Raw genomic sequence first — 24,791 nt, forward strand, 5'->3', positions numbered from 1 at the left:
TCTGGAGAGCCACCCGGTGTGGTTTTCTGCTGCTGTAGCCCATCCATCTCAAGGTTGGACATGTTTTTGCATCCAGAGATGCTTTTCAGCAGACCTTGATTGTAACGAGTGCTTATTTGAGTTACTGTTGCCTTTCTATCAGCTCGAACCAGTCTGGCCATTCTCCTTTGACCTCTGGCACCAACAAGGCATTTGGGCTCACAGAACTGCCGCTCACTGGAAATTTTTTCTATGAAATATCTGTAAATGCCACTGGACCATTTTCTGTAAACCCTAGAGATGGTTGTGCTTGAAAATCCCAGTAGATTAGCAGTTTCTGAAATACTCAAACCAGCCTATATGGCACCAACAACCATGCCAAATTCAAAGTCACTCAAATCACCTTTCTTCCCCATTCTAAATGCAGTGAGTTGCTATCAGCAGTTGGACTGGTGTACCTAATTAAGTGGGCGGTGAGTGTATGTATATATGCATATATATTCTTTCAAGAACCAATTTGTATATATATATATATATATATATATATATATATATATATATTTATTTATTCATTCATTTATTTATTTGATGTTTTAATGCTTAAAGGTAAAAATGTCAGTTAACTATTCATTCATTCATTTTCCTTTTGGCTTAGTCCCTTATTAATCCGGGGTCGCCACATCAGAATGAACCACCAACTTATCCAGCATGTTTTTATGCAGCGGATGCCCTTCCAGCTATAACCCATCTCTGGGAAACATCCACACACACATTCATTCACACTCATACACTACTAACAATTTAGTCTACCAAATTCACCTGTACCGCATGTCTTTGGACTGTGGGTTAAACCGAAGCTCCCGGAGGAAACCCATGCAAACGCGGGATACAGGCAAACTCCACACAGAAACGCCAACTGACCCAGCCGAGGCTCGAACCAGCGACCTTCTTGCTGTGAGGCGACAGCACTACCTACTGCGCCACTGCGTCATCGTCAGTTAATTAATAAATTATAATAAAGCAAAGGGTTTAGTTTGTTTAAAGAATTTCCTCTCTCTCTTTTTAAAGTATTTACTCACCCTAATGCGGCTCCAAAACCCAAATAAGGTTCTTTCTTCAAAGCAAAACAAGCAAGCAAACAAACAAAAAAAAACGAAATAAAATCTTGACATCTGCCCTAAATCTCCTGGAAAAACAATCAGCATCTTTTCAATTAATTGCTGATCCGGTGCAAGCAACCAGTCTGACTCAACAGTTCACAGGAGGCCAAGATTCCCATTCCACACAAATCTATCATATGGCTTCAGAGGGTTGCATGAACCAGCACTATCATACTTATACACCGCATGTGCGTCCTTTGAAGCCTGAAAGCTTGGGCTCCCATTGACTGTAATGGAATGGAAATGAGCGACCGGTCTTGTAATCCAAAATGTGTCCATCTGTGTTGCATAGAAGACTGTCACTCAGGTTTGGCTCGACATGAGGGTGAGCAAATAAAGACTGAATTTACATTTTGGGGGGAACGAATCCTAGAAAGAGCCGAATGCTTCCGAAAGGCCCCGTTCAATCGCACACACACACACACACACACTCCAGTGAATAACAGATGCTCAATACTGTATCTCTGCCTTCATGTAAAGCACAAAGAAGATTAGCTCAGCTGTGCGCTACTCAGATGGCACAAACACACACATATAGTCTCTTCTGAATTTAATTAAGACACAGGAACAGAACTAGGAAATGGGGTTTAGCTCCAGGCAGGAATGAAAAGAACAGGGTCAGAGCTACACCTGCTACTCTAATACAGCTTCTGTTGTGCGTTTGTTTGTTTGTGTGTGTGTGTGTGTGTGTGTGTGTGTGTCTGTGTACGCGTGCATGTTTTTGTCTGTGTGTGTGTGTGTGTGTGTGTGTCTGTTTGTGTGTGCACATGAATGTTTGTGTGTGTTTGTGTGTGCATATTTCGTGTTAGTGTATGTGTGTGTGCTTATATGTAGGTGCATGTGTGTATATGTTTGTGCGTGTGTGTTTGTGTGCGCGTGTATTGTGTTATTGTATGTTTTTGTGTATGTGTGTTTTCTTGTAAATGTCTGTGTGTGAGTGCATTTATGTGTGTTTGTGTATGTATACATGTACATGTTTGTGTATGTGTGTGTTTGCGCGTGAGTATATTTTTGTGTATTTGTATGGGTATATATATGTTTGTGTTAGTGCATGCATGTTTGTGTATGTCTGTGTGTGCGTGTATGTGTTTATTTATGTGTGTGTTTTTGAATGTATACATGTAAATGTTTGTATACGTATGCATGCTTGTTTGTGTGTATTTTTGTGTGTGAGTGTATATATCTTTGTGTATTTGTATGGATATGTATATGTTTGTGTGTGTGTGTTTGTTTTGGGTTAGTGTACACATGTTTGTGTATGTGTGTGCGTTTCAGTGTGTTTTTTTGTATATTGGTGCATATATATATATATATATAAATATATATATATATATATATATATATATATATATATATATATATATATATATATATATATATATATATGTGTGTGTGTGTGTGTGTGTGTGTGTATGTCTGTGTGATTGTGTGTGCTTGTGTATGCTTGTATATTTGTATGTGTATGCATATGAATGTGTTAGTGTGTGTTTGTGTGTATATATATATATATATATATGTGTGTGTGTGTGTGTGTCTGTGCATTTGTGTCTGTGTGATTGTGTGTATGTGTACATGTGTGTATATGTTTGTGTATGTTTGTATGTGCATGTTTGCTTTTGCTTGTGTGTATATGTTTGTGTATTTGTATGCGCATGTATACATGTATGTGTTAGTATATGCGTGTTTATGTATATGTTTGTGTATTTGTACGTGTAGTGTGTGTATGTATGTGTTTTTGCCTGTGTATGTGTGTGTGTGTACAGTACATGTTCGTGTATGTGCGTATATCTGCGTTTGTCTGTCAGTATGTGTATATGTTCGTGTAAGAGTCTGTTTGTTAGTATTTTGTGTGTGTTTATATATACAGTATGTGTGTCTTTGCATTTGTGTCTGTGTGATTGTGTGCTTCTATGTGTGTATGTATGTGTACGTGTATGTTTGTGTGTGCATGTATGTGTTTTTGCTTGTGTGTATATGTTTGTCTGTTTATGTGTATGTATACATGCATGTGTGTTAGTGTATGTGTGTATGTGCTTATGTGTGTGTATATATACAATCTGTGTCTATGCTTTTTTTGTCTGTGCTTGTGTATGTGTATATGTGTGTATGTGTAGTGTGTTTGTGTGTGCATGTGTGTTTTTGCGTATTGTGTATGTGTGTGTACATTTACATGTATGTGTTTATGTCTGCGTTTGTCTGTCAGTATGTGTATATGTATGTGTAAGTGTGTGTTTGTTTGTAAGTGTATCTTATTCACATATTAGAAATTTCCACAGCTCCAGAATGAAAATTGATTTGTGTCATGGCTGTCAGCGAGTATTCCCTTAAATAAACATCATCCTTTGCATCTAATCTCAGTGATTGAGCAACAGACCAGAGAGAGTGAGTGTAATATACTAGAGACTCTACGCGGGGTGACCTTTATCTTCCATAGTCTTCTGGAAATTATTGGAAGCTTGCGACTAATTATGTCACTGAGAGTTTGCGCTTCATAAAATGTCATTTCAAATGGCTTTCTTTACAAACAGCCTCTTTAATGCATGATCTCAATTAACAGTGAAATGTTAGTAACAGATTAGACGTAGTTAAAAGCATATTAGGTGATGATGGTACCGCGCGGAGCCACAAACGCAGTTAATCTTCCTCTGGTCAGGTCTTTGTTAATGCTCTGCGAGAGCGTATGATTACAAATAAGGCTGTCATGATTGTGAAATCCTGCCTCATCGTGACAAATGATTGCAATAGACAGTCTTGTTCAGATGCTTAATGCATATCAAGTAGTTAGTATCACTCAGTCGGTATTCACATTTTAACTGGAATGTTTTTATTTTGATTAATTATAGATATCATTCAAAAGAGAGCTATAAAATATATACATTTACCAACCCAGGCTCATTCTGAAAATGTACCTCTATATACATTTACAGGTACGTTTTTTTGCATTAATTGTTTTTGCGGATTTGCCAGAGGCCGCTGTGTACGCTTTTTGAGAAATTTCTCTCGCAAGTGTCATTTGCACCTGCTCTTCTTGTGGAAATCCACCACAGACCGCTGTCGACTGACTGACTGACCGACCAATCGACTGACCCACCCTCCTCCTTCCCTAAACCCAACCAATAGTGTTTTCAAAAGCACCAACTGACCCATCCATTCACTTCCCTAAACCCAACCGACAGTGTTTTCATTAACAATCCAGAAAAAGAAAAGCCCTCGTCTGATTTTTACCACTTTTTTAGATTTGACCGCATTCTCACGCTGTTATTTACGTTTTTTTCTTTTTTTTACTTCTGTTTTTGTTCTAAAACTTGCTTTCTGGAATCACTATTCGACAGACTCAAACCTCATTGTCGTGGTCAACTCCTTTCTGCATCTCTAGACCACCGATGTACATGGCGAGCTACTGGACAAACTGGTAACAGCGGAAAAGTCGTCCATACTGAGGTAAGCAGTCAGCTAGGAGGTGCAAAACGGAACAGTGTCATACCACACTATTTCGTGGCACAGTGGCTCAGTGGTTAGCACTGTTGCCTTACAGCAACAAGGTCACTGGTTCGAGTCCCAGCTGGGTCAGTTGGCATTTTTGTGTGACGTTTGCATGTTCTCCCCTGTGCTATATTGAATTGAATAACTAAATTGGTATGTTTGGTATGAGTATGTTTGTGAATTAGTGTTTCCCAATACTGGGTTGCTGCTGGAAGGGCATCCGCTGCATAAAACATATGCTGGAATAGTTGGCGATTCACTCTACTGTGGTGACCCCTGATAATCAGGGACTAAAGGCTGATTTATACTTCTGCTTCAAGCGCTAAGTAGGGTCCGGCGCAACCTACGTGTGGTTGCATAGCCCTCGTCATGGCTGTTGCTGATGCGCACCCCTCAAAAAATATAACTACACATCGCAATGACGCGTAGCACAAGCCGTGTGATTGGTCTTAATAGCGCTGATGAGTGTGGGCGGGACCAAGAGCACCGTGAGTCCGTTAGAGTGAGTATTAACAAGTGTCGAGTCCTGTAAAGGAACTGCAGATGAAACATTTTGTTTTGTGTTTTTTCCTCATGGTTAAAGATGTTGCGCGTCCGCCAATTCCCGCCTCAAAATGAGCAAGTTTGAGCCACTTGTTAATTAAGGTAGCATTCAGAAAAAACAAAACACCAGCAAAGTAACGCGACACAGAAGAAAATAAAAACCTCACTGCCAGATAGAGTTGCTGAATTGTTGTTGCAGAGCAACACAAACAGCATGCAGAAGTATAAATGCATGACTACATGCAAGGCAAGTATAAACCAGGCTTAAGCCGAAGGAAAATAAATGAATTATAAATCAAGGCTTTGTAATTCAAAAGAGAGCAATAAAATATACACATTTTGATTAAATAAGTTCATAAATAAATAAAATACTGCAAATGTTACAGCATAAAATTCACATGTTACATATGTTATTAATATTCCATTCTCCCTGTTGTTGCTGTTTTTTTCTGAACATTAAAATATTGTTTCTCATGTAAAAGTAATACATTTCTGTCCTAATTTATTTCACATATATTAAACCCACAAGCCTTTATTTCACTTGAAAGAAGGCTTTGAATTTTTGTGTGCGTTTCGTGATGGTATTTTCACCATTTTCTCTCATTTCAGCAGGCAAGCAAGCAAGCAGAGAGCACATGGTTTATCTCTTCTATTTCATGGTATGCCACTGAATTGTCCATGCTAATGTAAAAAGGAAATACATTTGCTATTATATGCATTAAGTAACACTGGAGTACTCAGTGTTCACAATGCACCTTAAGCCTGTTGAATTTACTGCACAAACCCATTGTGGTTTTAGCAGATAATAATGATCTGGCATTTATATAATAATTGTGACAGCTTAAAAATCAGAAACCTCCATGAAAACCAACTCACTGCTAAAACACTTAAAGACATTTTTGTCAAAATATAATAATAATAATAATAATAATAATAAAGGTACAATGTAAACAATATGTGGAAATTAACAGGTTACCATATTTTGTGATTTATTTATTATTATTATTATTATTATTATTATTATTATTCATTTATGCATTGTAATTGCATTGTGGAACTATTATCTTAATTCCAACAACTTTTGACATTTGAAAAAGTGACATTTTTAATAGTTTTATGTGATGTATTTTCTGGTTTGGTGTTCTATATATTTTCTATATATTATTTATTATGCACTTCTTGACAAAAGTCTTGTGGTCAATCCCAGTTCTAAGAGCAACAAATAATAACTTGACTTCCAGTTGATCATTAGGAAAAGTGGCAAAAGGTAGATTTTTCAGATGAATCATCTGTTGAACTGCATGCAATCATCACAAATACTGCAGAAGACCTATTGGAACCTGCATGGACCCAAGATTCTCACAGAAATCAGTCAAGTTTGGTGAAGAGAAAATCATGGTTTGGGGTTACATACAGTATGGGGGCGTGCTAGAGATCTGCAGAGTGGATGGCAACATCAACAGCCTGAGGTATCAAGACATTTGTGCTGCCCATTACATTACAAACCACAGGAGAGAGCAAAATGTTCAGTTGGACAGCGCTCCTTCTCATACTTCAGCCTCCACATCAAAGTTACTTAAAGCAAAGAAGCTCAAGGTGCTCCAGGATTGGCCAGCCCGTTTACCAGACATGAACATTATTAAGCATGTCTTTGGTAAGATGAAGGAGGAGACATTGAAGATGAATCCATAGAATCTTGATGAACTCTGGGAGTCCTGCAAGAACGCTTTCTTTGCCGTTCCAGATGACTTTATTCATAAGTAATTTGAGTCATTGCAGAGATGTATGGATGCAGTCCTCCAAGCTTACGGGAGTCATACACAATATTAATTCTTTTACCACTGCAGCAGGACTTTATATTCTATACTGTACATTATTTCTGTAAGAGACAAGACTTTTGTCTAAGCAAAGTCAGACCTTACTGTCATAATTCAATACCTAATAATCAAGGCATGATCGTATTTTATTTTGGTAAAATAAGCGTAATAAATAAGCTTTTGCCTTCCATATAAGCCATATAAGCCATGTCTGATACCAAATAATCAACTAGAAGTCAAATCACTATTTGTTGTTTCTAAAACTTGGATAGGCGACAAGACTTTTGTCAGGTAGTGTACAAAATATTGTTTCAAACCACTAAAACCTCAATAAGTCACTTTGTTGACGTATGATGATGACAATTGAACTGTTTGTTATCATCAAAGCAGAGATCATCATACCATAAAACAATTTACAACCATAAATAAACTGTAAATCATGAAATATGCAGCCTGTTATAACAAATATTTATAGTGTAGTTAAACATTAGAAGAGATGAGACGAAAGATTATTTTCACAACATGAGTTATAAAATGTTCTACTAAATGACCATAAAATAAATGTAAAAAATCAAAAACAACAACAACTAAATAAAAAAACGTCAATTATTAGCTGAATAACAGAGACCTTTCAATGGCATTTGGCAGGCTCAGACTATACTGTAAGTGAACGCAGGTTTGTCAGTAATAACACCCATGCTGACATATCCAATGTAACCAATAACAAGCGGCCCAGCAGTTATTATGTTGTTGTGTGCAAGGAAAGACAACGAAGAGGAGGTCAACAATGAGGGAAAGCTACAACATAATGCTTCGAAATCGATTTTCAGAGATCTAGCATTGCCTACAAGCAAAGCAAGTAAACAAGGCCAAAATCAAAGAACAGTAAGCGTGGAGGAAAACGTCTGATGGAAAACAGATCCATGTTCCTATAATACAGATATATCTCATACCGCTGAGGTGTTTAATGTTTTAAAAGTATATCAAGCGTGGAAAAAGAGCCCCAGATGAAGCCGACTTATAATCTGTACAATGAAAAACCCAGTGTGAGACTACATCAAACTCGAGTGAAGAAAAAAAGAGAAAGAAACAAAGCAAACAGCAGCGCGCTAGACGAGCTGATGATAATCGATGCCATTAACAGTTAATGTGTCAGACTGTGAATAATTTGGAGTAAAGGAGTTGCCACAACTCTGGCAAACAAAAGGCAGACAGTTTTGCCTTAGGCTGTGAAATAAGTCAAGCGCTTAAAACACGAGACTTGTCAGCCTCATGGCAGCGTCTTCTGTGTAAAGGTGATAATGTTGCAGGAGGTGCTTATGAAAAAAGCGCTTGTGTTTGCGCTTGAGCAGATACAGCAGGTCTGGGTTCAGCTCAAAGCACACTGTGAGATAAATACAAACACTGACAGAGCTTTTCCAAACTCTCAGACTCACTAAAGTCAACTCATCCTATCTAGGAATGTATGGTATAGGGCTGCACAATATATCGTTTCAGCATCGATTTCGCATTGTGATCATTCACAATGGTCAAATGATCGCAGGATATACAATGTAGAATCTGTATCATAATTTAGCATTTGCATGTGTTTTTGAGGCCTGTCTATAATGATATTCAGGCATAAGAAACTGTACGCTTTGTAACTTTAATAACAATTTTTTTTATAGAATTATTTTTACTATTCATTACTGTACCTGGATACTGTTAGACTTGGAAAACGATAAAACACTGTTGATTTCAAACTTATGATTTTATTTATCGTGTTTATAGATCATTTACTAGATTTTATGCAGATGCACTTCTCTACAGAACCATCACAATCAATCTAAAATGATCAATTCTTTCCAAATAGAAATATTCAAGTCATCTGGTGAAATTGTATTCATATCGCAATATATATTGCAGAGTAACATAATCGTGTTAGTTTTTACCAGAATACCCATCAGATAATTTATTATAGCCTTCAGATTATGCCCATTTTTGTTTAGGCATTTAAAAGTTTTACAACGGTTACGTACCACACTACGCCAGAGTTTTCGAGTGCCAAAATCTGAGCGTTTTGGAAACGCTGGAGAGGCCGTTTTCATTCTAAAATGCTGCTGCTCCGTCTCAGTGTGGATGGGGGAAAACGGAGACATCTGAAAACGGAGGCGGGGCTGCAGACATTCGCCTCTCTGATTGGGGCTTTTCCTCAATATTAACTTGCCGATAGATTTAAAAGATCAAAGTCGGGGAATATGTCGGGGACTGTTTTCATTCTAAAACGCTGTTTTAAATCTAAAACATACTAGTGTAAACGGGGCCTTAGATGAAGCTGAAATACAGCTCGTTGGACAGATACCAAGTAAGTTTATTTTTATGTATTTGCGGTGGAGGTAATTCAAGCTTTTCTGACACGATGAGTCTCAAACAAATGCTATTTACAGTACACTCACACACACACACACACACACACACACACACACACACACACACACACACACACACACAGATGTGCATTTACTGACACCATGCGACAGTGGTGATTATAGAAGTTAAGAATTACATAGGGATTTTACTGTCTTTATTACAAACATGCTCTGTTAAAAAAAAAAAAAAAAAACAACTTTTTAAACCTATAAATCCTAAAAAAAAAAAAAAAAATCCCAAAGTTGGGACAAATATTTGATTCCCAGTTTCTTTGCAAAAAATGTTCTGTGGACGTGTGTATTCATGTAATTATAGAAAAAACATGGTGACTGTCAATCAATTCGATGGGGAAAAAAAACGTACTCCTACGTTGGGCCTCAAAATCACTGGTATTTGGGTCCTATTTTAACATCAGGAAATTTAAAAAAGAGATTTGTTGGGTTTATATCACTTCTATATGACGGTGGACACACTATACCTCCACACATTTCTGTCCAAACAGCTTACAAAAGTTGATTTTCATCATAGATACCCTTTAATATACAGTTGAGGGCATTTTTCTTAGCTCCTGTACAATTTTCCATTTTTTTAAACATTTGCCGAGCGATGTTTAACATAGATCACTTCTAATACATCTGAAACAAAATAATTTGGATAACTGTTTTCTAATAACACATGTTTTTTGTCTTTGCTATGATGACAGTAAATAATATTTTAATTTGTCTAGTTATTTCGTAAGATACCAATATTTAACTTAATGTGCAATGTAAAGGTTTAACTAGCTTAAACAGGTTAACTAGACAAGAGGGTAGTAGTTTCAAAAGAATTCAAATTTTACAGGAAGGCTAAACATTTTGTCATCTGCTGTATTTTAGATGTAAAAATAAGTAGACTTATTGCTATAAGCTTTACTGCATGACACAAACTAAACTTTATTCACCACATTCAAAAAAATGTGGACTTTCAGATGACCTAATAATAAAGAATAGAGGATAACCAAAAGCGTATTTTGCCACCAAAACAGAAAAATACTGCTGACAATAATATAAACAAAATATCCTTGCAGGCTTCATCTTTGCTCCAGTCCAGCCTTCCCTGCTGGCTCCACCAAATTTCCGGGCTCTGTCTCAGGCCTCCTGGTCTTCATCTTAGTCTGATGTTTGGATCCCTCTAGTTCCACCTAGACCAGTCGACCCACTGGCTTTCCCCATCCTTCAGCTTAAAGTCCCTTTAAGGCATATCATTTCACTCAGTGGCCATCTTTAGAAATGCCTCTCAGGCATGCAAGTGCAGCTTCTATCACTTGGAATGGGAAAACATCAAATTCTCCAAAACGGTTTTCTAAGCTTGAGATTGAATTTTATGATTACAATTTTATGATTTTTTTATTGATTTTATTTGAAATCACTAAAGACATTTGAATAATAATCGACAGATTAATTGATTATTAAAATAATCGTTAGTTGCTGCCCTAGTGATTACCGATTGGCTCCTTTAATAGAAGGCGGGGCTTCTTTCCTAGAGCGCCCACATTGACTATAGCATTTATTTCTCAGTCAAAACTAAACTATATGTGACATTTCTTGTGTATTCCCTATGGTCTTTGGCTCCACATTGGTCTATCATCCTTCAGGCTCCACTGGACTCTCTCATCTCCTCCAGCTGCATATTGGACAATCGTTGCTCTGCCAAAAACGTCCAGAAACCTCTCTCCCATAGTCCCACTTCAGGTCCATGCCTACATCTAGTTCTGTCTACCCATCGGCTCCAACTTGGCTCAGATCCACCATTGGTCTATTATCCTTCAGGCTTCGCTGGGCTCACTCGTCCCTCCGGCTGCATCTTGGTTAATCATCACTCTGCCTCAGACCTGCATTTTTTAAGTCTTCAATTTAGTTCTTCAGGCCAGTAGTGTTTCTGTGGGTCTCTGTTTCCTTCGTTTGCTTGGCTTTCCACTTTTACTAGCTCCTCCTCTGTCAGTTTTCCTTATGGTTCTTCTTAACCTCACCATTAAGTCTCCACCCTGACTCCTCCCTCCATCGGCTCCACTTGGGGTCTAAACTGCCTCCAGCCAGCCTGTGGCTTCTTCCATCGCCGGCTCCTCTGTGGACAGAAAGCCTTTACTTCCTTCCTCTATTTGTCATTATCACCCTGTCCCACTACCTAGGAGTAGTTTATGTTTACTATGCCAGGAGGTTCCTTCCGGGAAGAGGATTTACTACTACTATTATGCTCTGTTTCTACAGCTTTTAGTTTTGATCACCTGTTTTCCCCCTCTGAATGATGTTACTGTATAAGTTATAGTTTCCCTAAATTCTGATTATGTTGTGCACTTGAATATCATTGATTTCCTCACGGTTTCTGGTGTATTTAAACCCAAAGTGTGCTTCTGTTCATTGTCAAAGTTATATTTTTTGGTTTGGTTTTATTTATGGTAAATTATATGTTTATTATGTTTTCTGTGTATTTAGTGTAAGTAGATTATTTCTAATTTTTTCAAACTGTGAGTCAACCTCTAATAATGAAAACACCCAAATTAAACCCAACTCAATATTGCTGTTGATTGAGATGTTTTGCTATGTGCAATTTCCTACTATTCTTTGCCATTTAAAGAGTTCGCCCTTAGCTGATGATTGATTATAAAGCATGTTTGGCATGCTGTCCCGGAAGAGAGATACTCGAGACCAGCTGCTATCAATCATAAGCGCATGCTCCTCTCGAAATTAGTTTATAATTAAACTACACTTACAAATTTATATAAGTTAAGCTTTTAATAAAACTAAGCATTGTAGTTATTAAATATTTCCTTCCTTATCGCTAAAGTTGACTAACATCTTTCAGATCATCATAAAGATCATCATGTCACAATTAAAAGTTTCCTTAAAAGTCTCATTTAGGGTTAGGATTAATCGAAATTGTGTCGAAATCGCGATTTGGACATGCGCGATTTCTATATCGCCTTAAAGCAAGATTTTCCCGCAGTATGGTATTTGAATCGATCGTGGCTAAACAGAGTGTGAGAACAGGAGACTGCATATCCTGCGTATTCAAGGATGATTAGTTCAGCACAGGGGGAAAAAGTCAACATCTGTGGTGTGGGATTAAGTTACTTTGGATACAGGAATGCTGATGTATTGCAGAATCTGGTATTTAGTAAATCAATCATATATTGCAGATATATTGCAGAATATATGGAAAGTGTGAGCACATCGCTTCCTTTAGCATTTTACCATGCTTTGCGGTTCTTGTTACATGACTCACCATTAAATCTAAAGTTTGTCTGAAAAGAGATGTTTTCAGCTAAGTTGCACCTGGCATACGTGCGTCGCTCTCAATATGTGCACACAATCCACACGTCTCAATTGGAAGTAATGGACTTGTGCACGCAAAAGATTCGATATGTGAACGGCCTATTTCACGCTAGCGTCACAAAGACATCTATGAGCTATGCATGACAAAACTATCTGTGAACACACATGCAATTACTTCTGATATTTGGTCAAGCAGAACATCAGAGCCTTACTAGAGTTTGACGGCGTGCATGCTCACACAAACACACACACATATTTGTTTTACCATAGGTCTGTTCTAGAGACAATTTTTTACAGTTGTACTAGGTGACTTTTATTTTATGTTGGTTTTAGAAACATGTTACAGGTCTTTGATGAAGATCTATTTTTATTTTGAAATATGTTTTTTTCAGTCTGTGACAAAATCAAGATTAAAATTAAAACAAAACACAAAATGATTTTTCTCACTATAATCTTAAATTCTAGGGTTATTGTCAATCAACACACAGAAGTGGTCCTTTAATTGAACCTATTAAGTCAGTTGAGTGAATGGATTAACTTTCTATATATTTTTTCAATTGAATCTAAAAGATTCACTAAAATAATTACTTACTCATTAAAATAAACATTGCTGCATTCCTGAATGAATCAGTGTTGTTAAACAAATCACTTTAATTAATGTTTTATTGACTCACTTCGCTTTTTTAATTCCACAATGAATCAATGTTTCACTTATGTTGCTGAAAAATCCCCTCCATTATTGCACTGACAGTCTGGAACATGCATCGACAAGGCCCAGCAAACAATTTTGTGTTTAATAGACATCTAAATGTAGACAGCTTGTCTAAAACAAGGCTAAACTTGGACTGTCAGTAAAAATCTAATAGACATGTAAGAATAGCCCAAAACTAGACTAGTGGTCAAATAGACCGATTAGACAGATAGTCTAGTTTTGGGCTATCGCTTAAAGGGGTAAAAAAAAAAAAGTTTTAGTTTTTTACCCAGACATTTACAAAGAATATTTTTAGAGCAGAAATCACAATACCGTGATACCGTTAAACCGTGACATTTTTATCCAAGGTTATCACACCGTCAGAATTATATATCGGCCCATGCTTACTTCCAACTCCGAGGCCAGTCTGTCAGGTGTGTGCAAAGCACTTGATGTCCGGTTCTAATCCAATACTGCCTCCAATCTTCAGTGCTAAATTCACCCTCACACTCCATCATAACATCACAACTCAAGAGACAACTTTTCACCTCAACGAGAAATCTCATCGCAATATAGTCTCACGAGATCTCGTAGCCAGAGATCTCATCCCTAATATTTTACACAGATGCTCTCCCTTATAAAATCACCCCAATGTACAGTTGAAGTCAGAATTATTAGCCCCCTTTTGAACTTTTTTCTTTTTTAAATGATGTTCAAATGATGTTTAACAGAGCAAGGAAATTTTCACAGTATGTCTGATTATATTTTTTCTATTTTTTATTTCGGCTAGAATAAAACCAGTATTAATTTTTTTGTTTTATTTTTTTGTTTAAACTTTATTGTCTTTGACAGGAAATTTGTCATGGGCATCACCATATTGCTGCAGACATTCCATAAAAACAAACAATAAAAACAATACAAAATAAAGCAGTTACAAAATTGATAATGTTAATTAAGATAGACTTTTAGACCCACTGAAACAGGTACAAATGATTTCTTATAACGGGTTAACCTACATTTTGGGACTCTATATCTTCTACCAGAGGGAAGCAGTTTATAATGTGGAAACAAAAAATGAGTTGGATCCATTCACAATCCTTTTCAACTGATTTAGGACACAATTCTCAAATAAAACTTAAGGATTAAATTATTCATCATGCCCAACAATTTTCCATCCTGTCTTTGAGAGATGCATCAACTTAGATTTACACTGAACAGATATCAAACTACAATGTGATACCATATCTAACAATGCTTTCAAGAACTGCTTTATAAAACACCATCATGAGCTTCTTGTTAACTCCAAAAAGACGCAACCTCCGTAAAAAATACAATCTCTGATGTAAACGAGAACAAACCCACTCAATGTGTGTTTTCCATGTGAAAAAAAAAAAAAAACAGTCGATGTAAATGCCCAAGTACTTACAGGTTTCTGACTGAGTGATGGGATGGGTCGTGTACAACCACTTGATGATGGTCACCTATACACTTTGGGTCTAATACCATCTCTTCTGTTTTCTTAGTATGTATTTTTAGCTCATTTATATCACACCACTCAACGAACCGGCTAATTTTTGACTGGTGTGGATAACACTAATATCATCATTCTAATAAAGTATCTTGAAAAATATCTAGTAAAATATTATTTACTGTCATCATGGCAAAATTAAAATAAATCAGTTATTAGAAATGAGTTATTAAAACTATTATGTTTAGACGTGTTGAAAAAAATCCTTGTTGATTAAACAGAAATTGTGGGGGAAATTTTTTTAATAATAAAAAATAAAAATAAAAAAAAATATATAAATTTTTTTAAATAAAAAAAGAAATTTTTATTAAATTAATAAACACTTTTTTAAATTAATTTAATAAAATTAATTTTATTAATTTCACCTGCTAAAATTACACTTAATATCGCAATATGTATTGTAGAAAAATAAAAACATTGCAATGTCAGTTTTTTCCAATATTGTGCAGCTCTAACTACAGCAAAACCATAAAAATAACTACCATCTGCCAGTATTTAAAGCTTCTATCAGTGCATTACTAACCATATACAACAGAGTTGGAGTGCAGCTGTATGTATACAAATGTATGTGTGCGTGAAGGGAGTAACAGACTTAATTAAGACAAACACATACAGTACATTTGTCAGAAACAGGGGTTTAGCCTCTGGGTAAACAGACGGACAAGGGCCAGAACTACACCTGCTTATCAGATGCAGCATTTGAGGTTTGCGCGTGTATGATTGCCTAGAGTTACACAGCCAACTGTTATATATTCTTCAACTTTAACTGACGTCTTACCGAACATTACGACAACAGTCTGATTCTCTTTTATGATCACCCTGTGTTATATAAACTGCCTTTGCTCACAATACTGTATCTGTGCACTTTGCTATAACAAGCATCACAACACATCTATCCGTCTTTCTTGGAGGCATTTGGAAGGTTAATTCGAGATCTGCGAATGGTGGCGTCATACGAAATGCTCCCACATTGAAGAGTCTGCAGTGTCCCAGATACAGACAGCCTTAGCAACGAGGGAGAGATCAAAAGGAACACCTACTCGGAGCAGACGGATACCAACGCTGCAAACAGCTACTGATGGTAACCCATGGCAACTCCTGATAACTGTGCATTCCGGAAAAAAAAGGCAGCCACAGCAAGTGCTTTCGCAATCTAAACTAACAGTAGATTCTGTTTCTGACAATCATGTGCGATGCGGACGTCTTCCTGGCCCGATGTAGACATCACAAGGTTGCCCTCGCAGCTCAGAACGGATCTGAAAACCAATCCAATCATTGAGATATAAAAGGGATTGGGCATGAAGATTTAAATGGGATCCAAAATAGCAATCTTTGTGCGTCTTTAAATATCCAGCACCTTCTCAATTGAGGCAGGAAATGTGTTGCCTGAAACAACCTTGTTTGTCACTGCTTAGAGACCCAGAAAGGAAACGTATTTAGAGAAGGATAATAAGGAAATTCAAGCAAGTAAACAAGGGGTCTCAGTCTTTAAACATGATATATTATTATAAAAATAAATATGATTACAGTACGTTAAAATTGGGCTGCTTGATTAATCATAAAAAGATTGCGATCACAATTTAAATTTTACACAATCTTAATCCAGCATCTCTGAGATTAAGCCAATTATATTTTCAAATTCAGGAGAAGCACAAAGGCGGTCGCATAAGTCTTCACACTTTTATATACGTAGCTCTGCAACATGGACACCACTAAATGGTGTTTAATGTGTCACATACTGAATTTAAAAGGTATAATTCAACCAAAAATGGAATTTCCGTCTTAATGCAATGATGTTTTAGCGGCCGTGAAATCACACGCGAGCTGATGCACTGTTTGTTTACTACTGAAAGGATGTTTGCACCCACCAATGATGTCTACTTTAGTGCAGTGGTCCCCAACCTTTTTATCACTGTGGATCGGTCAACGCTTGACAATTTTACCCCGGACCAGGAGGGAGGCAGGATGGTTCGCAGGTTGCAAGGCAGCCATTAACCATGTTCTCAGAGAATGACAAGCTGACAAAACATTGCTGTAACTCTGATACAAGTTTTGTTTATGGAGAAAATTTACAAAGCACTGCAGTGTTTGGGTGTTCTGTGTTTTTCTGAGAAAATTGTCAAGGGATTCGCGGTGTGCTATTCAACTGAGTGTGCCTGGAAGACATGAGCGCTTCACGCCACTTGAGGGCACAAGCCACTCACCTATAACGAACTTGCATAAACATTAAAAAAGCGATATGCAAACATCCCATAAAAGGCCACCATCATTTGCAATCTCTAGTAGTTGATCTTCTCGCACAGACATGGTGGATTGACCTGATCCATTCCTTGGCAGTTCACGAGTACTTTCCCTTTAGCAAAGAAGTTTCTCACTCATTTTGCTGCTTGTGGGTTAAATTTGGGCGCTCAAATGATCGAGATGTAAGCAGGAGAATTTTTCTAAATATTTTTTTTTTAAAATAAAAGATTGTTTGGTCTCAGATAATAAATAAAACAGAAATAATTAAGGATTTCTTGTGGGGCCCGATACCAATCGATCCACAGACTGTTATAGTGAACACAGAGGGCTGTATTTAAACGATCTAGGCGTAGAGTCTAAAGAGCATGGGGCATGTCCCAACCCACTTTTGCGATTTTAAAGATAGAAAAATGCAATTTGCACCCAAGCACAAAGGTCAAACAGAGTTGTGCTTATTCTCTTAATGAGTTATGGGTGTGTTATGAGCATAACATGCATTCAACGAATAAAAGTCACATCTCCCATTCCCTTTAAGAGTCAGTTGCGTCGTGCTAAAGTGCATTTGCTATTTCCATTGCGGATTCGTGAGTGGAAAAAATGAATGCTTCACTAGTGAGAATGCAGAGCTAAACAGACCATCTGCAGCGCTAGGATAAAGAACGAACCTCCTCCAGTCGGCCTCTTTACTTTCTCTTTATTTTACTTTTACTCTTACTCCTTTACTTTTGTGGATAGGGAAACGGTGTTGTCTACACTCCCCCGAAGACATCATTTGCCTACATATCTAATTTTGTTTGTTACGCGCAAAGATTTGTTTTAAAATTCAATTCTAATTTCCAGCAAATGAATAAATGAACAATAATAACAAAGTGTGGTCAGAAAACTGAGTCATATCCAAACACACATCCTATTCTTATGCCCCATATGGTGATGCATACATCTCCAAAACATGACAAAAGGACAAATCTAAACTTGTTTTTATTAAAACAAATATAAATCTGCATAAAATAAATAATATTACATCTAATAAAAAAGTTATACAATTTGTCAAATTATACAACGCAAATTGTCATGAATGAACTGAAACAAAGCATGGAGGATGGTCTTCATGAAGAAGGCATACATGTCTTGCGTCTTATTGTGTCTGGTGTGCGATAGGCCCCAGAGTGTTGTGCATGAAAATAACTGTTTACTGGGTCAGTATAACTACTCTAGCCTACATAATGTTAAATATAATGCAAGAGGGAATTTAATAATGACAAATGTCTCATTTTACCAGTGAAAAAATTGGTCTAATAATGTTGTCAATGACAAATGACAAGCATATATCTCAAACGTAACAATTAAATTTCAGAATTCTTAATAGTTGTTTTCTGATTTAATCACTTTACTGTGCATTAACGACTAGGACAAATTGAAAGTCTATTCAAGTCCACCGTTCTAAGTCTATACAAAATTTAGCATTTTAATCAACAGTAGACCAACACATAGGTCTAATATTATTATTGTTGTTTTACCATGTTTGACAATTAACAATAATACTAGCCTACTCATATTAACCTAATCTACATAATTGTGAGAAAATCGTGATCTTGATTTAAAGCAAAAACAAATTGTGATTCTCTTTATAGGCAGAATCGTGCAGCGCTACATCCAAACAGAACAAATCTATCCAATACAATATGATAAATATTTTCTTAATTACGAACCTAATACTGCTAATCAGCAAGACATAAATTTTTAATGACTGAAGTTACAACATACAAATTACAGGTCAATCAATCTTCTGCTTATCACAGTATAAAAACCCTATGAAGAAAACATTGGTTATGATGATGTACTTTCATATAAATCGTGTCAATCGCTTGTAATAAACGAGTGCTATTCATTTACAGCAAGCTGCTCTGAAACCGTTCACTTTGAAACATGCAGCGCTCACATTCATTTAAGTCATAGCCTTTTGAAGTTTAATAATCACATTAAAATGTATCACCATTCCTGAAATTGAAGACCTCTTAAAATTATAATTGACTCTTTTGTTATAGTGCTTAAGATATTCAAGACTTAAAAAGCTGAACTTCAGACACGTTAAGAGTCCCTGTAAATATTAAGAGCAGTTTGATTCTTTAATAAAAACAGCAGGTTTTTTGGATAAGAGATTGATTATTTTAATAAATAAGTAATACTTTGGCATTTAATGCTTTCTAGCTATGGGTGACCTCAAAACCTACAACAAAACGGAGTGTACTAAACTTTATTGACCATGCCTTTTTTACTGACCTTTACATTCGGCTGGATCTTAAATCTAGCACAAGCTGTACCACAAAACTGTCATCCTTTTAAGTTTTAAGCCTCAGATTGTCATGGATGCTCAAAGCATGTGACACCCTCAGAATAGTCGCAAACTTGTTTGAAATCCAGCCGAATGGTCAGATGTGTGTATCAGTGCGACTCATGACAGCCAATGAGATTTCCTGAAAAAAAGAGCGCAAGATGAGGGCAAGGCAGTGGGAAGTGGAAGCCAAAAAAGGAAGAAAAAAAATCTAAACATAAAAAAAAACATTAAAGTGGCAGCTAGCTACTGCCCACGTCTGCTCAACCACTGTCTCATCCGTAGTGTTTGGCTCTTTATTCCCTATTCTGCGCAAAACCGCAAGCCCTTCCTCCACGTTGTTCGCTGACATGTTGTCAAGAATGGACTTACTATGGGTTACCATGTGCATGAGTTTGTGCCTTGCGAAGGGTGCTGAGTTTGTGTCTTGAACTGCATAGAGGTCTGTAATGCCTGGAGAAAGCTGTCCGTTAGCATTCATTTCAATGCCAGTTGCTCGCTCTTCTCCGAAGTATGCAATTCCAATTCTGCCATCTTTGCTCACAGCCACTCAGTTTCTGGACACAATTGTTTACAAGTCAATCAGGGGCTAACTGGACCATGCTAACCAGCCAGACCTTGACCCCTTTGAGTGTGCCTGTCCTTATTTGCCTTCCAAAACAACCAATATGATAGCTTTAGCCGTGCTTTTGCCCCTAAAAGCATTCGTATCATGGGGCACAACGAAAATATTATCTGGGGAAAAAAGTGAAAAGTTTGTCTTTGATACTCATTCGAAGTTCTTGACATGACGACTAGCATGAAAGGCTCACTTTGAGCTTTTTTTAGGCCACTCATACACTGAAAATCATTTTGACACATTTGTCAAAAGTGCTACTCGTTTCTTTAAGTACTATTCTCATTTCTAAGTGCCCCTATTGCGGAGCGGAATAATGCACTCTGGAAACCCATGTTAGCCACTTTGCTGGATTGAGTTACAAGAAGGAGTGCTGTTACCCATTGAATTTAGGCTTGTAAAAGGAACTGCTTGCCCAAAGAAGTAGGTGGCCAAGCTGTAGTACAGACCGGCGAGCCAAAAAGACAGTCCAAAGTATGTCGAGATTACAGAAAAAGATTCTGCCTTATCACGTTAGCGTTGATGTAATCTCTCGGCCTCAAAGTGCAACCACTGCACAGTATATACAAATGTATTCACTTCGGGTTGCTTCTATATTTGTGCATTTCATTATGCAAGCAAATTTCCATGCACTCAACCACAACTGATTCTCGCTTACCTGCGCAGAGCACTTGGCGGCACCTCCGGCTTCTCTGATTGGCCGTAGCAGCTGGCTGTTCCATCAGGTATCCGGCCTTCTTCTCTGAACATGGCAGCGGCTGCCGAACTGATAATTCCCACAGCATCCTGCAGGCGAGTCTCCAGGGGATAATCCCATTCATCATAGGTCACAGATATCATCCCTGCCGGAAAGGCTTCCGGGATATGTTCGAGATTCCCTGTCGTCAGGCTAGGAACAATCCACACAAAGCCAGCCCCGGTGAGCCCTAGCGAACGGGCTTCCTCCATAACCAGCGCTGCTTCATCTTTGGAACAGTAGAGGAGGATGACGGGCGACTGGATGCGTTTGAGCTGCACATGAGCTCGGTCCTCGGGTTCACCGACGCCGTCTAGAGTCACTACGCTCTGAAGGTCCCAACGAACAAAGCTGTGGTCCACAGTCACGCGCACAGTGGCTATGAACTCCTGGAAACCCGGGAACTTGGTGGTGACCACCGAGAAGACATGCCAGTCATACTCCTCCATTATAGCAAGCATCAACAGCGCCTCCTGCTGGAGGGAGGCTCCAAACTGGAAAAACGAAGAACTGGAATCCTGGAGAGAAAGACAGGGAGAGGGAGAGGCAGAGAGAACAGGTGGTGGAGGAGAAAAGGAGAAAGGGAAACATGTAGGAGGGAAAGACAGAAACAGAAAGTTAGATAGAGAAATGCAAGGAAATACAAACCATGTGTTGTCACATCCGACACTGATAGTTGGGTAATTGTACTTCCACCTTGCCAACGGAAAGTCGTCAGTTCTGATAAATCAACTGAACTATCTTAGCTGAACCTGAACCATAAAACCCTCAACATCTTTAACGGTTTCTTTAGCTTTACATGTTACCTTTCTGCAAGCATTAACCTCCACTTTAAATCTACAAGAGTATCTGGTTTTGAGTGTTACGATCCATGAGCAAAATGATGAGTTGCACACTGTTCAGGAGGCTCTCAGAGGATTTCCTGTAGCCAATTTGGTCCAAAGAGTCAATGTTTTAAAACTAATGTTACTTCTAATGTGTCACTGAAGCTGTTGCAGCCCATTATTCTCACTTTTTATTTCAAACCTATTGTGCTTTGAAGACATCCCAATGTTTCCTACTTTGCTAGGATTTATATTTCATTCAAATTCAAACGCACATCTGCAATTTATCTTGTATACATTTGGTCATTATGCATTCAAGCTCATTTGGCTGAGACTACAGAGACACATTTGTTTGATGGGGTTTTAAAACATCCACTGAAAGTATATGGAATAAACAGAGCATGAAAACAATGTACAGACTGAACAATAACACTGCACAGACTGTTTTTTTACGCATAAATGTACAATAGTTGTGGTGTATATGCCTTCTGTTTTCTAATGTTGTATAATGTGCTATATATAGTCTTGTTTATATGATAACTAAATCTATATATTTTAGACTGTTGTTTACACATATACAGCATTACAATATCAGGCTCACAGCCAGAGAGGGTTCAGGTGGTTCGGAAGACCCACCCCTTCACTGACAAAGGTCCAGAATTTGTCTTATACATGAGCTTATTTGTCTTATTTTGACTGCTATGCCATCATAAATAGTAAAAAATAACCCATCAAAAAAAGTTTTTAAGGTCAAGCCAAATCCTGGTGTGACTTTAGCTTTGGCCAAAGCAAACAATTGTTTTTCAATCGTCCAACATCCAGCTGTGCAAGAAAACATCTGACATAAGTGAGGTCATGTTTCACTACTGTACTGTTTTTAAATAGAGAAAACATTTGACTTTTATTCTAAATCTTGAACCTTATTCTTGAAAGAAAACATGACCAATAAAAAGGTGTAAAGCACCAAAAAAATTTATCTGACTGAGGAAAGTTGGATGTGCTGGCCAGTTTGTTATTTGCCCAATAAAATTACAATAAGCTATAGATTTTAACTTAAACTTTTACTCTAATAATGTATGATTATTTGTAGTTTAAAAATAAATATGTAATTTCTTTGTTCTAAATATTTTGGAAATATTTTTCGTACATCAAACATGTGATTATGATGACCATCTAACAAGCTAATTATTTCAACAAATTCATCAAAAAAAATTGTGCTTAAAATGTCACCTAAATTTACTATTTAAATCTCAAAATTAAATAGAAAAAGAGGCAGATAATTGCAAAAAGGTCCATTCACCAGGCTGGCTACAGGTCTGATTAAGTATTGCTTGAGGTGACTACAATTTATATTATTAGCATTGTTAATTGTTTATTTGTGTAGGTACACATTGAATTACTAAGATATATTTCTAAAAATTATTTTATACAAAATAAAACACAATTCTTCTTAACTTTAGAAGCATCAAATTATTCAGAGAAAAAAAATACTATTTCAAAAAAACATATCAAGCAGCTATTTTTAATATTAATAAAAATAATTTCTCTTGACATGAAATTAGCATATCAGAAAGAGATCTGTAGGACGTAACACTACTGAATGCTACTAAATTAATGGCTGCTGAAAAGTTAGCCTTGCTATCACTGATATATCAAAAATATATTAAAATAAAAAACAGTTACTAAATGCAAACTCAAGACTTTATTTAAGAAAATAGACAACATTTCTAAAATGGGCAGCATGGTTGCTCAGTGGTTAACACTGTCGCCTCACAGCAAGAAGGCCACTGGTTTGAGTCCTGGCTGGGCCAGTTGTCATTTCTGTATGGAGTTTGTATGTTCACCCCATGTTTTGTCCAAAATCCAAAGACATGCAAAATATGAGACATTCTGCCAGAAATGTACATTATCTGTCCCTGAAATAAAAACATAAATACAGTGAATAAAAAGTATTTCATGCCAAAAATTTCTAAAATGGACTGATTATTAATTTCTGTGAGTTCTGTAAAGGAGTATGTCATTCATTTGGTTCTCAGATTTTTGATCAAAAAACACTTTATTTTAAAAACACTTTACAAATGTACAAACTCTGTCATTGTCCTTGTCCTCAGCCCAAGAACCTACTGCTTTAATAGTTTTGTTATGATAAAAAAAACTTTGAAAACTTTGTTATGAAAAAAAAAACTTTAGAAATAGCAAGTTTAAGTTGTTGTCATTCACATCAACCAAATAAAAACATCAAATTATGAATAAATTCTACAAATAAATACTACAAATATAAAATACAAATAAATTTACAATTGTCCCCCCTATGTTTCTGTCCATCCTGTCACATTTGCATTAAATTGAACATAAAATACGTGCAATAAACTCTTAAGGCTATGACTCGGAAGTGACATCATTTGACGGAGAAGAAGCTGACAGTGATCAAGGATTTGTTCTGTCATTGAATTGTATGATTTTCTGCTTGTTTTTGGATGTTGTTTTGGATGTTTTTGAATGAGGTGAAAACACACACATACACACATACATACATACATACACACATACATACATACATACATACATATATATATATATATATATATATATATATATATATATATATATATATATATATATATATATATATATATATATATATATATATATGGGACTAAGCTGAAGTAAAATGGCACACAAATATTAAAAAACACAGTATTCATCAATTTTGAGTGCCATTTTGGGGCCACTTTATGTTCTTTTGCCTTAAATTACAAGGTAACCTCTTTCATTCAGTCTTACAACACGCAATCATTTTGCTTTGTTTCGTCACCCCTGAAAAAATATTTAAATCCGGAGAAGAGCTCTTTCTCAGTGCCGCTGATAAAGCAGAAGTTTCTTTACCCTACTATCGAAGCCCTTCAGCTTTGCCAACACACAAGTGTAAAAAAGGTCTACAGAGAGAACAGCAACGAGCAAGAGAGAAGGGCGCAGATCAGGAGCAGACAGTGAGCCGCTGAATACAGGAGAGGGGAGAAAGACAGAAATTGCTGCACACTGTCACACTGGAGTCACTGACTGAGTTAAGAATAATGACTGCATCCTTGTGCGGTGACAGCTTGATATCTCAGAATACACA

General features: G+C 36.9%; 1 protein-coding gene across 3 annotated transcripts in view; it reads right to left on the reverse strand.

Moving 5' to 3' along the window:
• The window catches only part of grin2ab (glutamate receptor, ionotropic, N-methyl D-aspartate 2A, b), a 163,824-nt gene that overhangs the window by 24,736 nt on the left and 114,297 nt on the right, over positions 1 to 24,791 (reverse strand). For all 3 annotated transcript variants that reach the window (XM_073949349.1, XM_073949348.1, XM_073949347.1), the window contains one exon: positions 20,769 to 21,364. In XM_073949349.1, the coding sequence (XP_073805450.1) occupies positions 20,769 to 21,364 (596 nt within the window). The remainder of the gene's footprint in view (positions 1 to 20,768; positions 21,365 to 24,791) is intronic.

Source organism: Danio rerio, chromosome 1 (genome assembly GCF_049306965.1).
Source record: "Danio rerio strain Tuebingen ecotype United States chromosome 1, GRCz12tu, whole genome shotgun sequence".
NCBI classification, from domain to species: domain Eukaryota; kingdom Metazoa; phylum Chordata; class Actinopteri; order Cypriniformes; family Danionidae; genus Danio; species Danio rerio.